This window comes from Aythya ferina (assembly GCF_964211825.1).
Source record: "Aythya ferina genome assembly, chromosome: 2".
NCBI classification, from domain to species: Eukaryota; Metazoa; Chordata; class Aves; order Anseriformes; family Anatidae; genus Aythya; species Aythya ferina.
In genome coordinates this window covers 10,010,415-10,035,494 of record NC_140297.1, presented here as the reverse complement: position 1 = coordinate 10,035,494, position 25,080 = coordinate 10,010,415, and the positions used below count along the sequence as shown (strand labels likewise).

Sequence of the window (25,080 nt, the reverse complement as noted above, 5' to 3'; positions counted from 1 at the left end):
ATGGTCATAAGGAGGGTGTTTTTAAGGCACAAGGAGGCCAGTAACCTTGTACAATGTAGGTGAATAGCAAGCCTGCTACTACACCCTGATGGTTCTTCCTAGGTTCTCTGAATAAAGTGTAAACACACTTTGAATCTTGTAGGAAAAGTGAAAATCCTGATAGAATGAGCCAATTTTCTCTACTCATATCAAAATATATAATTGTAGTAAATACATGCTAAGTACTGGCCATGAAATCAAGGAGTTTGTGATTTAGAGGGGAATGGAGAAGACAGGTAGTAGACCCTAGACGTCAGGAGATAAGACTTATCAGGAAACCACTAGGTAGGATTCTGTGGAAGAAAACTTTAAAGACAAAACAGTTCAGGGGAGCTGGCAGGTCTCTAGGAACAACAAAGCAGGAGAATGCTCTGTCCTGTTACTTAGGAAAATGACTTCCAGTACAAACAGGTTATATACAGGAAAGAAAGGCAATATAGACATATAGAAATAATACAGAACCCAGGATGGTGCTAGGAAAGACAATCTGCACCAGAGTTCAAACTGGCAAGAGACATCAAGTGCAACAAGAAGAGAGGTTCTACCACTGAATTAGAAAGAAGAAGAAAAAAAAAAAAAAAGAGGAAAATGATGAGGGCTCTCATGAAGGCTGAAGGAGGCAGGTGATTTAGTGACAGCAAATGCAGATAGGCAGATATATTCAGTATTGTCTTTGTGACCTCCACCAAAAAGGTCTGCTGGGACTTTACATGCAGAGACAGTTTTCAAGAAGAGAATCTACAACAATAGAAGGTGACTGAGTCAAAGAACTCTTGAGAAATCTTAATACAGAAAAGTCCCTGGGACAAGATGGGATGCGTACAAAGGTGCAGAAAAAGGTAGCTGAAATCACCAAAAGGCCACTCTATCCTCTTAAATGGTAGAAAGATATGGAGGCAAGGCTGGAGAAATGCAAATATTGCACTCATCTTTGAAAAGAGCAAAAAGAATGACCCAGGAAACTAGAGGCCACTTTGGTCTAAAGAATATTATCAACTGTGTTCTCTTGGAAGCTGTTTCTGGGCAAATGAAGGACAAGACAATGACTGGGACTAGCCAGCATGGATTAATCAAGGGCTAATCATGCCTGACCAACCTTACTGCCTTCTGCAATGAAATGACAGTCTCAGTGGATGAACACAGAACAGTGGATTTTATCTACTTTGACCTAAGCAAGGCTATTGACATAGTCTCCTATGTCAGAATTCACATTCAGACATTTCAGTCTCAGTGAGTGGATTAGTACAAGGGTAAAAAACTGCCTGAATTACTGGAATCAAAGGGAGCTAATTAATGGTTTGTATGTTATGACTGAAAAAACATTGTGTAACCAGCAATATTTTCTAGAAGCAGAAAATGTGACAGCCAGGAGAGAGCAGTGGAAGTCATGACCAAGATGTACCCCAGTGTCAGTACATTGCTTGGCTGTCTAGATGCTTGCTCATATTAAAGATGAGATATTTGCTCCCTTTAAGAAGAAATAGGAAATTAAGTTGAGAGACTTATATTTAAATGTTTGCAGAATGCAGGGGTCTTAAATCCACAGGTGTCTGTAGACTCTTCAAATAGTTACTCTGACAGAAGACTGTGAGCCTGTCCTGTGAGGATTCCTTAGGGAGCATATTAGGGTGAGGATGGGAGACGGGTATCAAGGAAAGGAGTTTTGTTGTTGTTGTTGTTGTTGTTTGATTTTTTTTTTTCTTTTTGGCAATGTACTAAGACTCACTTTAGGATGAATCTTTTAAAAGTGTGAATTTCCTCTGAGAAGAATATTTTTTCCCCTCCCACTAAACTTCATCATAATGACCTGTGGTATTTAGGGTTTTATAACAACCTTATCATCTTTCATGCTCCATAGATCACAATTTGGAATTTGTTGTAATAGGTCCTGCTTCAGATGATGGTGGTCCACAGCATACATCCAAAAATTATCACTACAGGACATATACTTCTGAGTCTACTCTTCCTACTATCCAAGGGTCAGGGATCATGGTTTTAAGTCACATTCTCTGTCCTAAGAGTATGTCTTCGTCTAAAGTCAAGTTATATGTATATATATGCATACATACATATATATAAATATATATATGTTTAAATTTTGATCTCAAGTCCACAGCAAAATTTCTGCTCAACATAATGATGGTGGGATTTGGCCTTCACGTGAGGAAATAAAAGATCAGAAGTATACCAATGTTCCAAAGGTTTTAAACTACTGGGGGTTCTGTTGGCAGTTTAAAGGTGGCACCTTGGACCAGCACCTAACCTTGGCATTCATTCACACTGTTGTGGTGACACGGCAGAGCTGCCAAAGCCCCGGGTTAAACCTGACTTGGCTGCATTTGCATTACACTCCAGTTGTCATGCTGTCTCTGAAAGGAATATAAATTTTGCATATGTAATTGTGTTTTGCTTTTACAAAAGAGTATTAATTAGAAACTTTAAAGAAAATAAATAGAATTAACAAAATAGGCACAAAGAAAAAGATGAAGAATGAGTATGAAGCTATTTCCCTTGCTACAAGAGCCTTACTTCTACCTTGTGTTAAGGCAGGACAAGTTGAGAACCTGTAATTGTGCTTGCTGACAGCCTGTCTCAAGAAACAAGCATTTGATTGTGATCATCCTTGACAAAGATATAGGGCACAAGCACCCATGGATGCCTAATTTATGGATTTTTATCTTGTTTTATAAACTGTCTGTAGGGTTAAATTGCTGAATAGGAAATGCAAAGTGAGCAGGAGACAAGGTATTTGAAAAGCAGAACTCGAGGAAGACTAATAATGACAATAGACTGGGGAGATCAGAGAGCTAAAAGACTACTTCAGATAAATAAACAAGTAAGCCTCTGACCTCTCTGAAAATAAGTGTGCTGGTTATCAGTCTAAGAAATAGTGTTGCTTTATCAGCTCAATTTTAAATGGGCCCAAAGTACCAAGTACAATGAATTGTTAGATGTATTTATAATAAAGAACCCTTCAGTTAATCTATGATTTTATTATTGTGCATTGATTGCTGCTGTTCTGTCAAAGGTAGCTTCTCCTTTTCCCAGAATAATTTTATTTATCTTTCTTCAGAAAAATGGCAGTTAGCTGAGGGTAAATACGAGGTATTTTGTCCAGTTTTCTTTAGCTCTATAATTTTGCTTTACTTTTGCATATATATTTTTTCATTCTGAAATACTCCATGGTAGTGTTTGATTGCAAATTCCAGGCTGGGGTGAACATGTTAAACAATCAATATTTATAGACATTTTTCACTGCTGAACCAAGGGATGTAATGTAGTATCACTAAATCTGGCTTCAGGACAGTGAGGAATTTCCAGTTCTGGTAGTAGGCTGCTGGGTGACTTGGGGCAAATCACTTTTATCTCATTTGTTCACAACCTTCCCATCTCATATCGAAGACGAAGGCTTTAACTGACATAGGTATGATTGTATAAAGGATATATTTCCTTCCAAATCACAAAACAGAAGCAGCTCTGTTTCCTTTTGTGTCCAACTATAATCAATGCACAACAGTTACATTTCAAATGAATTGAACTGAACCCCTATGAAAATGTGACCCTGTAAAAGAGGGTAAGTTTCCCATTTGACAGTGCCTCTATGGATCATGGCAGTGAATTCAGTGAGGCACAAAATAGTTATGACCTTACACCAAGATTCATTCCTGAATCAAATTGTGAGTTATGGCATAAAAATTATGCACAAGAAAAGCACTGTTTTTCAAATTAGATCTAACAAAGACATAATTCCAACCTGTTTGGGGAGGATTTACAAACATGTAAAAGAATTTTGTATAATAAATTCATATTTATTTTTAAATGCTATCATGATAACTGCAAATTATTCAGTCACCTTTGGTCTTATCAGGCAGGTAACCAACACTGTGCTCAAACAAAGTAGCAAAACAGAAAAAAAAATGCAAGCTCAGTAGGGAAAATGTCTTTTTTTTTTTTTTTTTCCAGAGTTGAATTCCTAATAGAGTGAGATTAACTGGGCTGTGCAGAGATGCACACAGGATAGTTTCAGCTACAGGACTCGGCCAGACATGCTCAGATAGCTTTAGCTGCAAAATGTGAAATGTTATGTATGGCTCCTACTCATTCATTCTGCCAAGGGCTATCATTTCCATGGCAGATCAACCGACTGGGGCATGTGTCCAGCCATCCCCTGTCACTGCCAGTCTTGGGGAGGGCAGAGAATTCTGCGATGCAGAATTTCACCTTGGCAGCTTGGGCACTCATACTCTGCTCTACAATAGCAATTTGTATGAATGGACTACTAGATGCAACGATTATTTAGCAATGTCTTAGGTTCCCCCAAGTATGTGCTCCAGACTCTGCCAGGGAGCTTGCCTGTGTATGGATCAGATGTGAATTATATGAACAATGGCAAGAATTATATCCATTAAGAAAACATATTTTAAAATACACTTAAAGCAAAGGCAATAAAGGAAGCTAAAGAGAGTTGTCTACTTGTTTTGTTCTCACTTTTCATAAAATCATTTTCTCTGGTTCTTCAAAAAAAATTGTTGAACATATGTGCAATGCTTCCTCCCATACTGGTGCATCTTCACTTCATGCAAAGAAAGACATTTTTTTATAATGTCTCAATTCCAGATAAAGACTGCTCCAAACTGATTCAGTAGAATAGCCAAATCAAATTATAGTTCCTTTATTATGTAATTTATTATTTATCACCTTAAACGTGACTCAGAGATGTAGAAAGGGATGGAGACTGGATTATATTTTTCCTGCTAGCCAAAACAGCAAAAGATTGTCTTTAATTTGGTTTAGGTAAAGAGCAATTGTCTCCTTTTCAACATCACCTTGCATGATTTCTATTAGAATTAAATACATGGTTTCAGTTGTGCTTTAATCTCTGTTCTGGCCTTTAAAGTGTTTAGTTCTAGAAAAAAATCAAAATAAATGGTGAACAAAGTAAAAATATTGTGTTTTTCAAGTTAAATCTTGCATTTTTATTTTTCTTTATTTATTGCATGTGTGTGTTTGTTTCTATGCTTGTTTCTGTAATTTCTTTGTTCTACAAGGAAGTCCTGATTTTATTACAAATGAAGTAATGAACACGGTCCTTTTGAAAGTCAATATTTACTAATAAGTAAAATAAATAGTGAATAGAATGAAAAGCTTCAGTAAGTGTGAAAAAAGACTCAATGCTAAAGTTCGATTCCCAAATTAATTTAATTTCTTTATAGTTTGTCTAATGCTGAAAACATGATATATAATATTAACCATTGGGGGAAAAAATGGGTTATTTAAGAATTTTAAGTATGATGATGTTAAAAAAAAAAAAAAATAATAATAATAATAAAAAAGTAACCTACTCTATAAAAAATATTTCAAAATAGTTTATTTTTCATGGTCTAGTGAGGATTGTAAATGTGGGTAACATTTGTAGTTTTTGTAATGTCTGTAGTCCAAAGGCCCAATGTGTCATGTATCTCTCTCTGAATTACTATCTTCTTACTATTACAATTTCTGATAGCAAGCATAATGATAGAATAACTTGTATGTCCTTCTCAAAGACTGCATTAGTTAAAGCAGGATTTAAACTTACTGGGGTCAGTTCAAACTTTCATTAGATCCGCCAAATACTGAAGGTAAAGGAATCCTTCAGAATCTGAAATCAATACATGTATTTGGTGGCATCAGATGGTTGGTCTTCCTTTGATGCTGTTCTGCTTTTCTATCCCAAGTACTTCATGTTCCACACCAAAGGCGACACTTCACTTTGAACAGCTGGAGTTCAAACTGTGCATAAAAAACATATTTAGATACTCTGAGTGCTTTTCCCTTCAGATGTATTAGGTTTTATAAAAATGCTACTTTCCTTTAGCACTACTGCTGCTGAAATAATAATTTTAAAATGTGGCATAGTGTGTTTTAAGTTGATAATAAAATTGTACAGGTAATAATAGTTTAACAGAATGGGGTACATGCAGCATTATGATTGATATGATAAAGGAAAATGTATTTATATTTTGTAATTGTCAGATAAGTGGTGGATTTTGATTCCTTCTGATGAACTGTCAACAGTGCTTGCTGTTTGATTTAGATAGGTTTATGTTCTTAAGGTATTTGAACTATAACTACTAATATAATTTCCACAAAGTATTACAGTCCTATATTTAAAGCTTAATTTTATATTAATTATTATTTAAGTATTAATATGTTTGAATTTAATTTAAAGATTGTAATTGAATGCAAGGTTATCATGCATTATTAATGTCTATTATTTAATGTTATTTATAATATAAAACATCTTGTTGATATTTTTAAATAAGAAAATAGATGGGTAGATCATTATACAGTGTGAAATTAGGAAAATGAAAGAGATGCATCTTCTCCTTGTTATCTCTGTTTCTATTCCTTCCTTTATTGCATTTTGTTTCACAAGATATTGAAGATCTAATGAATATTCAAATATATGCAAATCCTATTCCAGCACCATACATCATATACACAAAACACATACACTTTACATATAATTATATCCTACATATATCTCCATTTTACAAGACCTTGGCACTTTTACCCATTATAGATGAGGTTTTGTGGGAATTAAATTCCTAACTTGACCCAAGGAATTGTCCAGATACAAAATTACAGAACATCTAATTAAGTTGGCTATCAGAAACAAGAGATGCAGCAACCTGTTAATTATCTTGCATTCATCTTCTCACCCATCCTAAAAGTGACAAACAAGTCTCCTTTCTCCTTCATAGCTTCTCTTGCAAGACAGCAGGAAGTTCAGATTCTCATTCAACATTTGGTGAAACTAATTGCTCAGATTTGCTCGTTTTTTATATGTGGCACAATGTTACCTGAAGGAGCATCAACTCTTCCTGCTATGTGACAATGTAATATAGAGAGCTGTGCTGTTTTGCTGGTGCCTTCATTTATATAAATTCCCAGAACATCCAAATCCTTTCAGGATAACCCTGCAGGCATTTGTTCCTTGTCATAATTTGTCAACTTTGTTTGTTCAGAAAACTTTTTGGGGGTGGAAGCTTTTGTAGACCTTATCAGAAATTAATCAAAATTGATTCCTACAATACACAAAATGCTGTGTGTTTCAAATCAAAATATAACAACTGTAACATTCCATTAGCTTGAAAATAAGGTGCTGAGTATTGACTGAAACAAGTCATCAAAGTATTTAATGCAGCATAATTGCAACACACACACACACACGCACACACACACACACACACACAAAAAAAGATAATTTAATTATTTAGGAAAAAAATTAGTCTGTTCCTGGTAAAAACTGTCCTTTATTTCTGAAAAATAATTAAATATTTTGCAAATATAATTTTAACTCTTGCATTTCATTGCTAAATTTAGTCAATCATCAGTCTTATTCACTACTACATAATATCATGCATTATGTAAAAAAAGAAAATACAAGTATATAGATAGAGAAATAATACTGATATTTATTACTTATTTCCATACCACACGTGAATGTTTTTCTAAGAAAGGATGAAGTACTGTCTGGAAGAGCCTCTATCTCTCTGTCAGCTGTAGGGAAAGTAGGTAAGAAGCTTTTACTAAATGCCTACTTTCTAGATGTTTAAAAGTGCATTGTGAGTCCATCTTTGGAATACAGAATGCAAAATATAGCCAAAGTTAATCAGAAGTCCTGGGTAATTTTTCCATAACCTTCATCACTCTCTTTCCTTGAGTCTGTCTTCGTTACCCCTCTACCTTTTTCCCCAAACTCTCTGGTTTTGCTGTCAAAATGTAGCAAACCCAGCTGGGTTTGGGGTCTGTGAGGACCCCAAATATTAGTTTGGTTTGATTTTTTCCAAATTTCTGTGTTTCTATTCTTCACTCTACTCTACTGCTTTTGGACCATGACTCATCAGTTGAACATATCTTAAAGTGCTTGAGAACAGACTGAACCAGAAATAAAAATGCTTTGCTGAACCAGAGTCTGAGCGGTGATGGCACTCTGGAGGACAGCAACCTTTCCTCATAAAAACAAGCAGTGCCCATTTCAAGTAAGGGTTTTTCAGTATTTCAAAAATGACAGGATGGAATTATAGTCTCTTGTGAAGAATCACTGCCTTTAAAGATGCTATATGTATATTTGTAGTCATAGAAAAATTTAAGTTGGAAAGGACCTCTGGAGGTCATTTGGTCCAACATCCTGTGGAAAGCAATGCCAAATCTGAAGTTAGGCTTCTTGGGGCCTTGCTCCACCTGAATTTTGGAAATATCAAGACATAAATATTCTACAGTCTCTCAGGACAACCTGCCCCAGAGCTTAACCATCACCACCTCACTAAGTGAACAGTTTCTTCCTTTTGCCCAACAAGATTTTCCTACATACCAACTTGTGACGTGAACTTTGCCTTACATCCTTTTGGTATGAGTCTCCGCAAAAGTCTGCCTCTGTCTTTTTATATCCATGCCTAGGTGTCAGATGGCAGCAGTGAAATCACTATGTAGCTTCCTCTTCCCCAGGCTGAACAAACCCATCTGCCTCTTCTCATAGTCATGCTCCCACCTGTTCAGTGGCCCTTCTCTGGTCTCTCTCCAGTTTGCTGATGTCTTTAGTTTTCAAGGGGGAAGAACTGGACATTAAGGACCCCAGCATATTACATGAATCCATCACTGAGTAAAAAAACAGTAGCTGCAAAACATTGGCTAAATAAAGCTGAATGCTGGTACAGTTCTGCAAAGATGAAGAGGAACGAAACAGAACTGCCCTCCATCCCCACAGTGTACAGCAAAGCAATAGAAGGGCACCGGGGAAATTCAAATTATGAAACATTCTTGATGAAATATTAATAAAACCATACTATGGTCTTAATTGCTATAATTTAACACCCTGTATGGTATAAATATTTTAGAAACATGGTAAAATGGAACATTAAGAAGGGGTCAAGGGATAATAATATACATTCATCTGGATTGGTGGAGATGTATACCTCATACTTAATTTATGTTTATATTGCTGTTCTGTAGTCATTTCTGAAGGGTAGTGGGTGGAATAAGCAATATGTATATATCTTATGTTGAGACATATATGTTATGTATGTTACATGCATATGTTTGGATTGGTGTAGGACCCTGGTGTATTATATATATATAATATATATATTATTTGTATGTGTAAGGAATTTAAAATTGCTTTCACAAGAGCATCCTTTCCTTTAGAAATCAGTCATGGATCCAGCAGGCTACAAATGAGGAGTCAGAATATATGCAAACCATTTCCTCACAAAATTATTTCCTGAGGAAGTTGTTGTCTGTACTGGCCTTTTGATAGTTCCTTCGCTTCTCCAGTAGCAAATACTTATTGTAAGGTGCATGCAGTGGAAGCTATAGAAACCTGCCTGTGCAGAGGCAGGGGAGGGTGCTGCATGGATGGCTTCATGCATAGCCCTAGGTGGCCTTAGAACCTGTCCTGGTGGGAGAAAGTCTGCCTGCCCAAATGGAACAAACATCTCACCAAGCTTTTAACTCTCCTATAGATTTTCACCCCATAAGGAAGCTATTGTGCTAATTTTTGCAGAAAATGGCATACAGAAATTGCTTGAAATTGCTGACACTCTAATAGTGACCTATGCCCGTGTATGCATAAAGTGCATAGTCATTTCATTTACATTTATCGTAAATTGTATGCAGTAATGATTTCTATGTGTTAAATTGCATAATCCATACAAGTCTGACAGTCTCATAAAGGCTGTGGGCCGATGTCCTCTTCTGAATGCATCAATGCCAATGAAAGTTGTTTTCGTACCCTTGACAGAGGTTACCTTTGCCTCGTATCTGGTATCAGATGGTGGAACTGCCTCTGCCATTGCTCTGTAAACCATGTCAGTCAAAGTTTACCAGGAAAGCTCAGAAAGTACAAATGGAAGATTTTTTGCTAATGATGCACATTTTGTCAAAAGGATGAAGGAGTACTCATAAGAGTGCGTAGCTGGCATTTTAAGTGACAGTAAATGTTTTTACCTGCAGGGCTACCTCTTGATAAAGAGTATTACTCCACAACCTCCCACTCTCAATTAATCTTCTTCAGTTCTAATATTTCTTCAGTTTCTTAATGATTTCTTTTTAAAAATGTGACAGAAATGCTTTTCTTTCTGAATGTACAATTTCCCCACAAAGTGGACAGAGCTCTGAAATACAGAATGGCATTTTGCCCAACAAGAGGTTTATAATCTGACCTATAATCCACTAGGGTTGAACAGAACCTACAGGGAGCAGGGAAACCCAGGTATCCTTTTTAACACTTTGTAAAGAAGTCTGAAAAAATGTTTTCAGAGCATTGTTAGAGGAGAGACAATGCCAGCAGAGACTCATGCCAATACGCACTGGGTTAAGCCTACTGCAAAAGAGAGATCTCCCCATCACTCCAATTACAGAAAAGGAAAGCTTTGCTTTTGCTTCCAGCAGTTCTGGGAGAGCTGATCATAGTGCCCTTTCCTGCCATTTCTCCTTATTTTAACCCCTGCCAATAAATCTCTTCTGCTCCTCTAAACATTAAAGCGGGGAAAGTGCTGCAGCTTTTAAAGGATTTATAAGGCTTAGCTGATCACATCATTTCCTGTGCCAAAAAACAAAAAACATAAGAGAAAGAATGCTGTGTGGATGGATGTTGCTTTGGTATCCTGCTATTTTATTACCTAATATTAATTCTTTGTCATTTTATTCCTGTCTGTAGCTATTCACTGTCTCCAGATGTTTGGTAGATTTAAGGCCATTTGCACAGGAACCACCTGTTAGTTTTGTGTTGCACAGTGTTATACGCTTGAGGTTCCTGGCTCTGAGAAGAATAGGTGATACATTAATAACAATTAATAATTAACAATAACAACATTAAGAAGAAGAAGAAGAAGAAGAAGAAGAAGAAGAAGAAGAAGAAGAAGAAGAAGAAGAAGAAGAAGAAGAAGAAGAAGAAGAAGAAGAAGAAGAAGAAGAAGAAGAAGAAGAAGAAGTTATTATGTAATAATAGTAGAGATAGTAATATTTTGAGTATGACTTCAGCAATCCTTTCTGCCTAAAGTAAGGATGGTTGTGGGAAAAAGAAAATGTAGAAACGCTCACTGGGTTTTTCACTGGGTTTTTTGGTGTACAGGATTTGTACTTCTGATAGCTACTCAACAAAATCTGAAGAAAAACCTTCTGAGACTGGCAATAAGGGCTTTAACCTTTCCCTGTAAAGCTGTCCCCATGGCCTGCAAAGTAACAATTCTTCACATACATAGGTCTTTTCCGTTAAATCCTTCTCATCGTTCCTATCAAATGTGCATACATGTGCACACATGCATATGCAAATTATATAAATGCATTTAGGACTCAGTCATTTCTGTAGACAAGCATTCATCCTCTTATTTCGTACTTCACCAATCCAACAGTAAACATGATGCTTTTTTATTATGTGATTAAAGTGCTCTTAAAAAAACATTGGGCCAGTATTTTGGAATTTACAATCAGGTTTTCCAGAATCTTCCACTTTTTGCTTTTTTTTTTTTTTTTTTTTTTGAAGTAACTCTTTAAAGCTAGCAAAATAGCCTTCCAGATTTTCATTGTAATAGTATTATGAAAAATCATTATGAGTAATGATAGGCAAGTTAACATCATCCCTGTTCACTCCCACCTGAAAGCTTTATTGTGACTCTTGTTACTAGTGGCATCCTTGGTAATAAATATTTTCATTTTATTCTGAGGGCACAGCAAATAGATTTTGTTAGTGAATGACCTTGTGCATTAGCTGTGTTATTCATGATTTAGTGAACCAGTCAGTTGAAATATTGCTAATGTTTTCCCAACTCAGTCTTGTTACATTTGTGCCATGAGGATGACATTAAGTGTAGTTGCAGATGAATAACAAATAGCATGGCTTGTAGTCTTGTTTTGGATCATTAAAGAAATGAACCTAGAGGGTACTGCTTTATTAACTGTGGAAGTTGAAGAAAAAAATGGGAAAAAAATGACAGTTCTTGCATGTGTATTTATTAAAAATAGAGACAGTTTGGCATGCTGAGAATTAGTGGTATTGCCCCTTAAATTTCTCATATACCAAAGCAAACACGCTACAGCATCTACAGGCTGTAGTGTGCTTTACACACTACCTTTCAGGCTGTTACCATGAGAAGTCTCCAAGTGGTATAAACAGGAATGCTAAAAAAGTATAGCATAATGAAGATGAGGCTTACCAGCTAGAAGCCAATATGTGTACTTTTAAATATTCTGTGTTGTAATACCAAAGAGGGTCAGTGTACTTACCAGGGTAGTCTTCAGAGGAGTGGAACCCTGCTATAAATGAGCAACAATAGTTCTTAGTTCTCTTTTCCTGAGTCTTTTCATTTGTTTCATATTGAAAAAAAATAATGGAAATGATAGAAAACGTAGCTGGTAGGCTACGTGGTCTAATCCTTTCCCTTGCCTCAATGACATATCCATTACAGAGAAACCACATAAGTGCAGTTAAAGTCCAGATAGCTGTAATTCTTTAATTTCTGTGAAGCTGCAACCATCATAAGTAGCAACTTCTGAATCACTTTGCTGGTCCTTTCTGCTTAGAAAACACCACAATTAATATTGTTAGAAAAGAGAGAACATGCAAGAAAATATATTTTAGATATTACTCTCCCCAGACACTAGGTAGTTAGACATTTTTGTTCCCATTAGATGGAGATAGCCATAGAAAATTCTAATTTTTCCACTTTTCCTAAAATGCTGAAAGGACAAGGAACAGATCTTACATAGCAGTTTATATTTTTCAAGAGTACAGACAATGCCTATATGAAAACAATAATACACAGAAAGGAGATGCAGTGGATATCCTGAGGGACTAAAATGAGGTATATGGAAGGAGAAAATATTCAAATAGAAGCAAAAAGCAGATACACAACTCTAGAATATGTAGCTGCCCTTGAAAAGCCAACTAACTGTTATCTCAGTGTTTGATTTTATGTAGTATTTTCATCACAAGAAAATTAAAACAATCTGTTAAATCCTTAACTATAAATAAAAGAAGGCAGCTAAACTGGTCTTCTATAATGCTATTCCAAAATCCTGTTCATTTTAAAGGAAAAAGAAGCAGCTTTGGCCTTAAGCTCATTTTATGGAGTGTTATTTTCCACAGTGTTGTGAAGGTGAGGAGGCAAAGCCTTTCCCGCACTAGGAAAAGCTGAGAGAGATCCAGATGGTCCTTCTTACCCTCCATCCCCTGGGACCACAAAGCTTGCCTTGTAATTTGTAAATGTTAAGGCTGAACATATGATGGTGAAGTTTAATGTTAAGCTGACTGGGACTTTAAAAAGTACAATTAAAATGTTGGTCTAGACATTAGCAATCAGCCCAGAAAGGAGATCACTGAGAAAAATGGTCTGCACTTGCATCAGTGCTCATGCTGCATTGGTCTACTTGAATATATTCTGCTCTGGCTTCTGCTCAACATGCTGCAGTGTTTTATCTGAGTTTTCTGTATGGAGATGAAACTTGCCATACTTTATTTGCCAACTCTTTATTTTTTTACCAAATCTTTATTTGAACAAATTTTAATGTTTTGGTTTCTGATTCCCCATGGTGGAACAACACTGTTGTTGTTTGTTTGTTTGTTTTTTTCATTTTCTGCTAACATGGGCTGAACTGTAATATTTACCTTTATTTACCTATTTAAAGGTAATATTTATCTTTAGCTGTAAATATTGGATCCATATTTTAAGTATGGAAGCAAATTATTATACATACATACACTGTATAAAGCATAAGGAATCATGCAACATGTAATTATTAATGATAAAGTGGTTAACAGTATTAAAAGTTGTCATTGTTGAAAAATCATTGAAGTATGTTCTTTATTGTAGAACATACACTACTAAAACATGGTTATTTTTATTCTTAGTAATATATATTATATATATAAAATACTCTTCTGTTGATGCATATAGACATATAATTTAGGAGACTATTTTTGAAAATGGGTTTCTGAAGCTCTGCAAGACAGTATCTACAACAGATAAAGGATATGCATTTCTACAATGCTAATTCATATAAACTGGTATTGTTTATACTTCAGGAACACAACCCTTGCATTGTATTGGGTTTTCTTGGCAAGGGTTTGGTAGCAGTGGGGCTGCAGGGTTGGCGTCTGTGAGAGGAGTCCAGAAGCTGCCCCAAGTTGATACTGTGCCTTCGAAGCTCCTCTCTGTAGCTGTTAAGTCTGTAAGGCTGTTTTACTGCTGAAGTATTTTGGAGCTTGTATATATACATTTCTTACAAGGGTTTGCCTGTGGAAAAAAAAAAAATGGATTGGTTGACCCAAGATATTTACATATGTATCTCATTTATATGATCATATATATTCATCATATATGTTTCTATATGATGAGAAAATGATACCTATCTCAAGATGAGATAAGTCAACCTCAGGTGATACCTGTTTGCTCCTTGTGACTAGTGAAGGAACTTTAACTGACATTTTAATTGAGACAGATAGAGTAAGCAGAGAGGGATCCCGCTATTAACATAAATGCTCCGGAGAAATGCGAGAATATTATCTAATATATACCAAACTCCTTTACTATAACTTAAATATCATATTTTAAAATAGTAGTGTGCTCATTTTAAAGAACATATACGAGAAAACATATAATTGAGCAGCTATTTATTAAATCAGTAAAAATAAATCAATACAAGCAGTCAGGCAAAAAGAATATGCTTAAAATACATGTCTAATCTATGCAAACAGAGAGCTATGTGAGGTCCTGATATATTAGATCTTTGCAGCTCTCAGCTTCAATATTATCTGTCCATGGGACTCTGGGGACATGGGAGGTAAATGTTTTAGAGAAGAAAAAGTGACGTCATTTTAGTGAAAGGGTTTAAAAAAAACATACAGATCTTGCTAGCTACTCAAGTATGCACCAATTTTTCTCTTATGGGAGTATGCAGTGCTATTTGCCTGACAAATTGAGTTTTTGTGTATTTTTTAACAGAATTAAAGACAAACAGAGAAGGAAAATTCCTTGATTGTGTACATGTAGATTTGTCTATCTTGTACCAAAAACTGTGAGATTCCAAAGGTGCACTGGGAGTGGTGAACACTGCCTGAATTTCCATCTGTTAGTTTTATTGGCTAGAGCAGGTTGTAAAGGATGTGTGCCCTGAAAATTGCTGGAGATGCAAACGATATTTTAAATTACTCCAGGCAGCAAGGTACTGCGTCTGAGCAGATTGAAAGCTGAAATGTTGATATCCGAAATTAAATTAATGCACGTGAGATTGAAACAATATCTAATTAAAATCATTTGAAAAATGACTTGAAAATTGAATATGACATAATATTTAGCAGGCTGTCGCTAGTGCAGATATGTGGCTTTGACTTCTCTGTAACCATTTTCATTCTAGGCCTGGCTGCCAGTTAACTAGAAATTACATATGAAGCTACAATCTCACTTCATCACCCAGTAACGAATGGAGGACAAAATACCTTTTGCCCACAGCCTGTAAACTTACTTGTCCATCACTAACTGAATCATAAAATTGGGTAAAAGGAACCTTCTTCTCCTTGTATCTACTTCAGTTAGTCATTTTTGTTCCTAGCTGGAGCATTTTGGATTCTTATGTTGTGTTTCATGACTTATTTACTTGCAGCCTGGTTCTACTCCTGCCTAGGGAGAAGAGTTCACAGGGTGCATCTCCTAGAAGGAGAGCCCAGGGAGGCGCATAGGTGTATGCTGTTCTTCTGAACATGGGGGTACCTAAGTATCTAATTCAAAGTTCATTAAAATTCACTTTAATTACTTCCAACAACAACAAGTACAGCAGGTGGGAAAACCAATATAACATATCCAGATATCCAATATTCTAAAAAACTTAGAGAGTGCTGAACTGCCTGTGTCTTTTTTAAATCTGCTTCCTTTCATTTAGTGGTGTGAATGCCTCAGCAGTTTCAGGAGGTGCATCAACCATGCAAAAGCAGGCTTACCCTGGGACTTCTCAACAGAAAGGCTGAGCATTATGGGAATCCGTTTTCATTGAATCACAAGAGACAAAGGCTTTTGTATCTGCCGTGTATGCAAGCCACCCATGTGAATGGGTCCACCAGGCATAAAGACAGACTTTCTTGTTCACTTTATAAAAAAAAAACTTTCTATATAATCTGAAGGTAGGGCAGGAGGAAGCAAAAACTAACTTGGTGTAAATAAAGGCAACATCTGCTTGTGTTAGATTTGGGAAATGTGTTTAAAAGTTTAAAGCTGTAATAAATACCATCTTCCTGGATTTCCCTTCCTCCTTTTCCCTTTTCTTTCCTCAAAGACAGGAAAATAGATGAAATTGTTCTGAATGTGTCTTTATGAAAGGGGCATTACAACAAAAATATGGAAAGAGGACGGTTGGTATAGAATTCATCAGACAGTAAATCTGAATTAATTTATCTCTATCGTTTTATTGACTGGAGGTCCAGTCAATATAGTTAGTGAGTCCAGGGCATGAATTGACTTATTCTAAAATGGGCATATAATGGAGGTCAGGGGAATTGTATGTCTGTAAGTACTTTTGTTTTTTGTGTTTAATTAGGTAAAACACACCCTCAAAGTAAGATTCACAGCAGAAAAATAAAGTATCCTAGTGAGTGACACCATCTTCCCATAAATACTTTTCATACTTAGGATGGTTTCTTCCCTGGAGTGGGTAAATCCTGCAGCACTGCAGGAGATGGACTGCAAAAGCCTCCTGCAGAAACCCTTCCCTCATCCCAATTGTGCCAGTGTGCACGCCGCTCCCACAAGTACACCGAAGGGTGCAGTTGTGCTTGGCAACCTGCTTTAAAGCAAAGCTTTGTGAACTACTCATTTCTTAGTACTTTCTTCTTCCAGAAGTGCTGTAATGAGACCGGAGGTCTGCTCAAAGCCATCTGTAACTTGCTTCTCCTAATAACCAACAGGCTCTGAGGTCAAACCTGCCAATGACAAAACTAGGCACTCAAATTCCTGACTATGCCACTGCCGGATAACTTTGCTGAAGGAAATAAATGTTAGCCCTCAGAAAACACATCAGACCTCCCTCCGGTTAGTGAAGACTATGAACAGTGACAATCGCTACCCTTAAACACTCAGTAACACCCTCATCGTGCTCTCTAATAGAGCAAAGCCATTAAGTTGTCCCCATTGTAATTTAGATCACAGAAGAGACTTCCACAGATTTTTTCAGGTTAAAATAACTGGTATACAGAGAGTAGGCAAAATTATTCCACTGTAGCTACGTGCTTAATTATATGGAATACTGCATAAATTGTCAAGTGCAAAGAATTATTCTGATAAATTAAAATACTAATTAAATAGGCTATTGCAGAATTTTGAGAACATTATAGGGCTCCGCTTCTCCAGGTAATTTGCATATCCTTCATCTAGTGAATTTAATTTAAAGGCCTCCTTTTTTGTGTGTTTGGAAGCCCTTTTTGTTTCAGTGGAAGATTAAAAAAAAGGAGATTTATATGTAGCTAACTGGGTTAGGATTTTTTTTTTCTTCTTTATTTATTTATTTATTTATTGAGTAGCTATTTTTATTATTCTTCTTTGCTGATGAGTGTGCATGAGTCCTGCATTATTATTTCTGGACCATAAGCCATGGCCATAAAATATCAACTTTTGTGGAATGTGTAATATACCATGTTACCTAGGATTATTGTTTCTAGTTCATGACATTGCAGCAAAAACATTGTCTGCTGAATATTTGTATTGGAGTACAAACTCGTAGGTACTACACTAAAATACCCTTTAAAATGTAGACCAGTTTTCAAAGGATTAGTAGATTGTTCTAAATATCTGAATCTAATATCCCACCACTCCTTCCTCATCTATTTACAGGCTATCGACTGTGTTTTGTCTTAAATTCTCAACTACAGATAGCAAAAGTTAAGAAGTTCTATTCAATGTTCAGCAGCTTCAAGCAGCATCTCAATATGTGGTTGACGCTTTAGCCTTGGCACCGCTGTTTTTGACAGAATTTGTTGACCTTCCTGAACTGCTTGTGGAGTTCAAGGGTAGCTAAAATATGCTCCTGTACACGCCTGGAGTGAAGATGCTGGAGACAGTTGGCTGTCTCTCTCTCCACAATCTGACAGTGCCTGAGTTGACCATTTTCAGGTTCTGATTTAATCAGTAACACATCGTGACTTCATGCCTCTTAATTTCAGCAGGGTTTATGTTAGCATGACTGTCAGAGCTGTCCTTTTTCTTTTAGCCAATATCAAGGGGGAAGGGAGTGTTAAATACACTTTATGTAGCAAAGCTTCAGAAAATAAAGTCTGCAGGAAACCCGTGAGAAGAAGGTTGGTCAAATATGTGATAGTAATTACAAAACCCAGTGATTCAGCAGACCTAGTATTTTCTGTCACCTATTCGTGTGATAGAAAATTATACACTGGGATTTAAGCCTTTTTGTTTACTTGTACATCATTTATTTTGCAGCCACTTTGCTCCAACATTTTATTCATCCCAAACTACTGAAGAATGATTTTTCAGACTCCAGTTTATTTGAAGGACGCCACAGAGCCTCTTGTTTTTATAAATCTTCTAAATTTTTGCATTTGTTAGAAATCTGCCGTTACATGTTGGGTGAGAGACTGTTGGTGTGCTAGATTGGCACATCTTTCAATGACGTAGCACATCCAAAGAGGCAAATGTCAGCATGGCAGGTCATCAGCCATGCATGAAGCAACACAGTCTAGAGTCCATCTCAAGGATGAAAATCAAGCTTGGTTGCAAAGATTTACTTTTTGTAAATTGCTACTGCACAACATATATAACAAAAGAAATACTAAAAGCCTCAAATCATGTGATCCAGGCAGCTCTGCTTGTAGTGCAGTCCCAGTGACTCTGGGTGGGATAAATATGTTTGTGAATGTGTAAAGCATGGTATAACTATTAAGTATATGAGTATTGTGCCTATTTTTTAGGCTCAAATCCAGCAAACCATGTGTTTGGTCTAGGGACTCCATGCTCCCATCAGCTCAACAGCTGGGTCAAAAAGCTGGACAGAGCTTTCCTCTCCATTTAAACCATGTGAAAAATTCATCCCTTGATGGAGGAAGTCAGGAAAGTTTCTTGGTATTACAATTGCTTGAATTTTTACATTTGATTCTTTGCACATATGAAGCCTTACAAAAATAATTTCACATTTTGGATATATGAGGTGAAAATGAGACCTGATGAAATGACTCGCCTCTGATATAAATTTGAGTCATTTGGGTTGCACTTTAGACAAACTAAATAAAACATCAGCTCACAATATTGTTTCTAAGAACTGTCTGCTGCAATGTGATTTTTTCTGAATGTTTCAAGCAGCAGCAATTAAAGCGTATTTTTCCAAAATGAAAACAACAAAAAAGATATTTTTTCAGCAGTAATTTAACTGTTTATGATATATTCTGACACACTTCTTGTGCTTTCTGGTAGGAATATTTCCCTCAGCCAACATAAATTGAGAAGCTAAGTCTGTCCCAATTGTCCTAGTAATCAATGGAAAGAGAAGGGTGCCTCCTGATGTGTGTAAGATATGTGGAATGACTCACCGTATTAAATGTCCATCTCTTTCCATTGACTGCAGAGAGAACCTAGATGACTCACTTGGATTAGATAGTCAATGACTAGACGGCTAAAGTAAGGAGAGTTTAATACGGCTGTAAGGTTTCATTGTTATTAGTAAATAAAACAGGCCAGGAGTCTGTTTTTTTTGGCCAGGAGTCCAACTGACACAATGTGCATCTAGATAGTTAACATCTTCCTGTCCAAAACAGGGTGACCTTACCCATACTCTCAGCTGAAAATAATCTCATACGTGTTTAGTATGGGCAATAGTGCTCAAGTCCATGCCCAGGACATTTTTAGGTTACAAGTACAGATGTAGTTTTAGTTATTACTATCTCTATTTTATATTTCTATGCTGTTTTATACTTGATTATTTTTGGATGCTTTTACTGATATGGAAGCTGATAAATATGAAAAAATCTCAATTTTAGAAAGAAAAATATTGTGCATCACATTCCAGTGTTGTCAGATAAACTATTTATCTTCCCTGCTAGGTGAGACTGTCATTTATTCTGAAATGTCTTACACAGTGACAGTTCCGTTGCAGTGGTAAGATGCTGCTCTGCTCCTTGCTGCAAGAAAGTGTGAAGCTTCTACAAAAGAGAACTTCCCATATATATTGTGCATGTGTTAAATATGTGATACTCTGTATACAAGGGAGCAAAAATTAATTTGGCTTGCTTTTTTATGTAACAGTGAACAATTAATGGCACACTTATGTATTCAAAACACTGAATAGATGGAGTTGCTATCAGAGAAAAATATTCCATAGATGGTGTAGGTAGGGACTGTCATGAATTTGATGATGGAGGATAGGAAGGAAGGTTGGTTATATTATAAGTGCTGCAAAAATGTGCATATTTCAGCTTTCCCATAACTCTTTCAATCTTAATTTTCCTTGCAGCCCTGAACAAAGAGAAGCTTGAGAAAACAACTGGGCTGAGAATTTTGCAGACTGGCGTGGGGGAGGTAAGTGGCTTGGGGGCATTTTACACTCTCAAAAACATTTTAATTGTTGTGGGTTTTTTTATGAAATCCTGGAGCTCATGAACGTTTGTGAACTACCAGTCTGATAGTGCTAAGGGCCTTTTTATGATACAGTTGCATCTGTCAAAATACAATCTGCTGCACAAATAGCACTGTATCCCACAGAGAAAAAAATACCATCCTTATGAGGAAAGTGCAGCCGGCTTTCAGAAATGCAGTTTTTTGCTTTGTTGTATCACAGGAACAAAATCCCCAAAGATGAGCACAGCAATTGAAGTCATTGTATTATTCCCCTTGGTTTTGTTGGAGTGGTAGCTCATCTAGATCAATGAAAGTTTAAATTCGGGGTAAAGTCTCTTCAGCTGTTAGAGAGAATCTGTCAGTGAATGATTTGGTTATTTTGGATGCAACTTGAAACATAAATAAAACGTGTCTGTTATTATGGTGATATCACTAAGCAAAAACTCCACTAAGCAGTTCATCATTTATTAATAAAGATGATGCTATCTGCTAAGAACCTTGTATGAACTACAGTTGATTGCTAATTCTCGTGCTAATTTTGTGTACACAGTTATCTTTTTTTTTTCCTTTCCATTTAAGTAATTTTTCTAGTGGTGAATGCTCATAGGGCTAGACAAATGCCTTTTTCTTGTGATTACATTATTCTAAGTATTGAGAATAATGAATAACTTGTAACATACTGAAGGAATTCAACTGTGTTGGGTTTTTTTCCTACTGATTTTTATTTTCGATATTTCTGGTTTTTATAAGTTCATGCTTAAGAACTTACCTTGCCAGTATTTCTGAGATTCTTTGTATAACTTTATTTTCATTTTGAAAAGACTTGGTCCTGAAGAGGCACCATCAGTAAGACATGATGAGATTCTTGGGGTCAAAACTTGAATTTGATCTTCAGAAACAATGTAGGTAAAATCATTAGAAAATGAAAGCCAGCATCTCTCCTTAACTGAAGCTGATTTAACTAGTTGAGGGATTTAAGGGTGCCTCAACTCAAGAGTTGGGAGGTGTATCCTGGAGCATGAATGCACACCTCAGGATGTCTTGACTTCAGGCCAGAGTGAAGCTTGTGTTTGTGGTAATCCCAAGCTTTCTTTTCTGGTAAACAACAGGAGAACTACGACTGTTGCTTATACTATGGAAGCCATATCTAGTACATTTGGTTACCCAGAATTCAATGGAATTCTGCATGCTGATGAAATACCTCCATGTATTTCACCTAATTCCTATCACTGAATGGATTCCAGCTGGCTTACCATTAAATGAACTGTTATTTTATACATATAACAGTCAATGGAGAAAGAAAGCACTTTCAGGCATTTGAAATGCAAGGAATCGCCACCTGTTAAATGCATCATTAATCCATGTTGTAATAATATGGTTGTTGTAAACATGGTAGTCTAAGCATGTATTGGCAACATAGCTTCAAGGAGCTCCTAGTTCTTTTAAGACCAGCTGGTAGGAATGGGAAAAATTGAAAGCTTTTAGGCTAGAGATCTCCTTACTCTGGTTCTTGTGCTTGGGCTAGTAAAAGTAGTCACTTGTCACTGCAGAACTCACCTCTCATATATTTAGGTTATCATATTTTTTTAATGGTGACACTACTTGATTTAATAAAGCCTTTGACAGAAACTTGTGTTTTACACTCTGCCAAATATGTATTTTTAGAAGGCAAAAAGTGAAAATGAATTAACAAAAGAGAAGAAGACATTTGAGGCCTAATATATTACAGGTTACATTTGGAAAAATTAAGGTGATGGAAGAGCATTTATTCAGCTGTTTATATATATATATTTTTCTGTTAGATGTGAATTCTTCCAGTTGTGTATATTCCTGTTTCTATGTCTTATCACTTATGATTGTGTACATAATGAATACATTTCTGCAGTCTCACCTACATGAAAAATAATGGAGTGCTGTAACCAAGTTGTTTCTTTGTTGATAGAGTATCAGATTCAGTTTACTTCAGGTTAAATCAAACTATGTTAATCCATTTCTGCAGTGTGTTATTGATTCATCCTGGTGTTTAACAACATCAAAATAGCAAAGTACATATTTTAACACAATGAAAAAAAAATTATTGAATAAGGAGATTTTTAGCTTCACACTGTAAGAAAAAATGTATATGTAATACTAACTGTAAATTTCAATCAAGATACTCAGATCTATTCTAGTACTTAGAATAAACTTCAGTTTCAGAATGAGAAATGGCCTTTTTGTTTGGACAGTAGGTCAGATTCATGACAAAATTAATGGATATAAAATCTTCACATGCGGGACTGTAAAATAAAAGGGATTATTTTGTATGGCAAGTTTCATATCTGAAATAGCTCAAGAGAAAAATGGCTGAGATACTGGTGGCAAATGGAACAGCTATATAAACAAATACAGGAACTGTTCTAAGCTCAGTAATAATTCATGTGTTGCTCTGGACAGTGGAATCTGGTTTAGGTCTTGGTCTCTTATGAACAGGATTTGTGCTAGAAACATTTAGATGCCAGGCTTTGGGTGAAGGAAACTCTCTCTTATAGTGAGGAGAAATGCTTTGGTAGAAGGAAATGTTCTCTCTCTTATGGAGAGGTGAAATGCTTCTCAGAGCTCCTCAGCCTCTCTCTCAAGAAAAGCATTTCAAAAGCAGCAATACAATTCACGCCAAGTTTACTGAACCATTCAGGCAACTCTAGGAAGGGCTGATGAATTCCTATTATGCCACTGCATAAACATGTGCCATACAGTCATTAACAATATGGGTCTGAAGTTTATCACAGTTACAATGCACTTCATTATCCCTATGTCATACAGAAGATTTCCACAGCCTCAGTGAGTCTTTTGGATACAGCTGAATTTAGCTGCACTGTGTAAGTTTAGAGTAGGTTCTGGCTCTAATTCAGGAGGAATAAAAATGAGTTCATTATCTGCAAGAAAAGCAGTTCATGTGTCAGGACGTTAGCTTAAAAGCTCTATACATTTCATGTTAAGGTTTGGTTGATATATATATTTCTTCTTCCTCGGGGATCTTCAAAAGCCACCTGGACATGAACCTGGGCACCCTGTTCTAGGTGGCCCTGCTGGAGGAAAGGGTTTGGACCAGGTGACCTCTAGAGGCCTCCTCCAGCATCAGCCATTCTGTGATGTAGTGCAAGGCATGGTCTGGTAACTAGTGCAGATAAGCAGAGCTTTTAGGTCATTGCAGAACAACAGACCCTTACTGCAAACAGACCCTTTTACAGCAAATTTGCTTCAACATCTAACATTTGCTGTCAGAATATTCAGGGTTCTGGAAAGCCACAGAGTTGGACTGGGATTTGAGATGCTGTGCATCACTCCTAAAGAGCTAATTATTTTGGCACCTATCTCTTTTGTAAGATGGCTATACCAGAAAAAAAAAGTAAAAAAAAAAAAAAAAAAAAAGTAATAACTGCTGTAGAGAAAACCAGTGCCGATGTAAAAATCCTGAAGATGTGTGCACATCGCTATAGTACCAATTACCTATGGCATTGTATTTGCCAAGACATCTATTTTCTACTCACAGTTTTCCAGCACCTACAACACTCTGAAACTCCTACATGGTAGCCCTCCAAGGTTTGCTTGAGTCATTCTCAGACATTGGGATGGGTTGCCCAGGGAGGTGGTGGAGTCACTGTCCCTGGGGGCATTCAAGGAAAGGTTGGACGTGGTGCTTAGGGACATGGTTTAGTGGTGAAATGGGTGGTAGGGGGATGGTTGGACCAGATGATCTTGAAGATCTCTTCCAACCTTAATGACTCTATGATTGTCATGTATGATGTTTGTGCGTCACAAATTCATCATGAGATTTTCACACCTTCCTGGTTATTCAGATAGGATGTAGATGCCTTTGAGGTATTTTCTTTTGATCTCCCCCTTGTGAAGCAAATCTCTACAGTCCTAAGGTCACCTTTAGTAGTTCAAGAACCTCCCATGGTTGAGTGTATGTGAAAATGTAAGCGTAAATATTGTTGTATCTGTTTCCTATTTACAGAATGCTATAAGAGGCTTGGCACTGGTAAGAAGCCTGAATAAACAAACTGCAGGACTCATTCTCCTGTCTCCCAAAGTGACAGGGAGTGTTGTGTCCCATGTGGAGGGTGCTGCATGACTCCAGCTGAGTTCAGGGTTCAGCAGGGCTGGGATCCCCATCCCATGCAGAGGTCATCCCACTGGGCTTGTACCCAGGAGCTTCAGCAGCTCTAGGGAGCTCGGCAGGCACCAATATCCATGGGCCCACACAGAGTCCACTGGGTGACCTGGAAGTCCTTCCAAAACCTTTAGGAATTTAACCACTTTTTTTTTTTTTTTTTTTTCCCTCGCCTTTTAAGCACTTTGAAATTATTACAAAACCACAGTATTTCTCAGTTCAGTGCCACTCTGAGTTTAGCTGTGATCAGCGTTTCTCTGGTTCAATCCCAGTTCCAGTTCAAGAAATATTCAAATGGTTGCT

General features: G+C 36.7%; 1 protein-coding gene across 3 annotated transcripts in view; it reads left to right on the top strand.

Annotated features, from left to right (window-relative positions):
• The window catches only part of PTPRN2 (protein tyrosine phosphatase receptor type N2), a 649,793-nt gene that overhangs the window by 390,391 nt on the left and 234,322 nt on the right, over positions 1–25,080 (top strand). For all 3 annotated transcript variants that reach the window (XM_084509497.1, XM_084509495.1, XM_084509496.1), the window contains exon 12: positions 20,521–20,585. In XM_084509497.1, the coding sequence (XP_084365623.1) occupies positions 20,521–20,585 (65 nt within the window). The remainder of the gene's footprint in view (positions 1–20,520; positions 20,586–25,080) is intronic.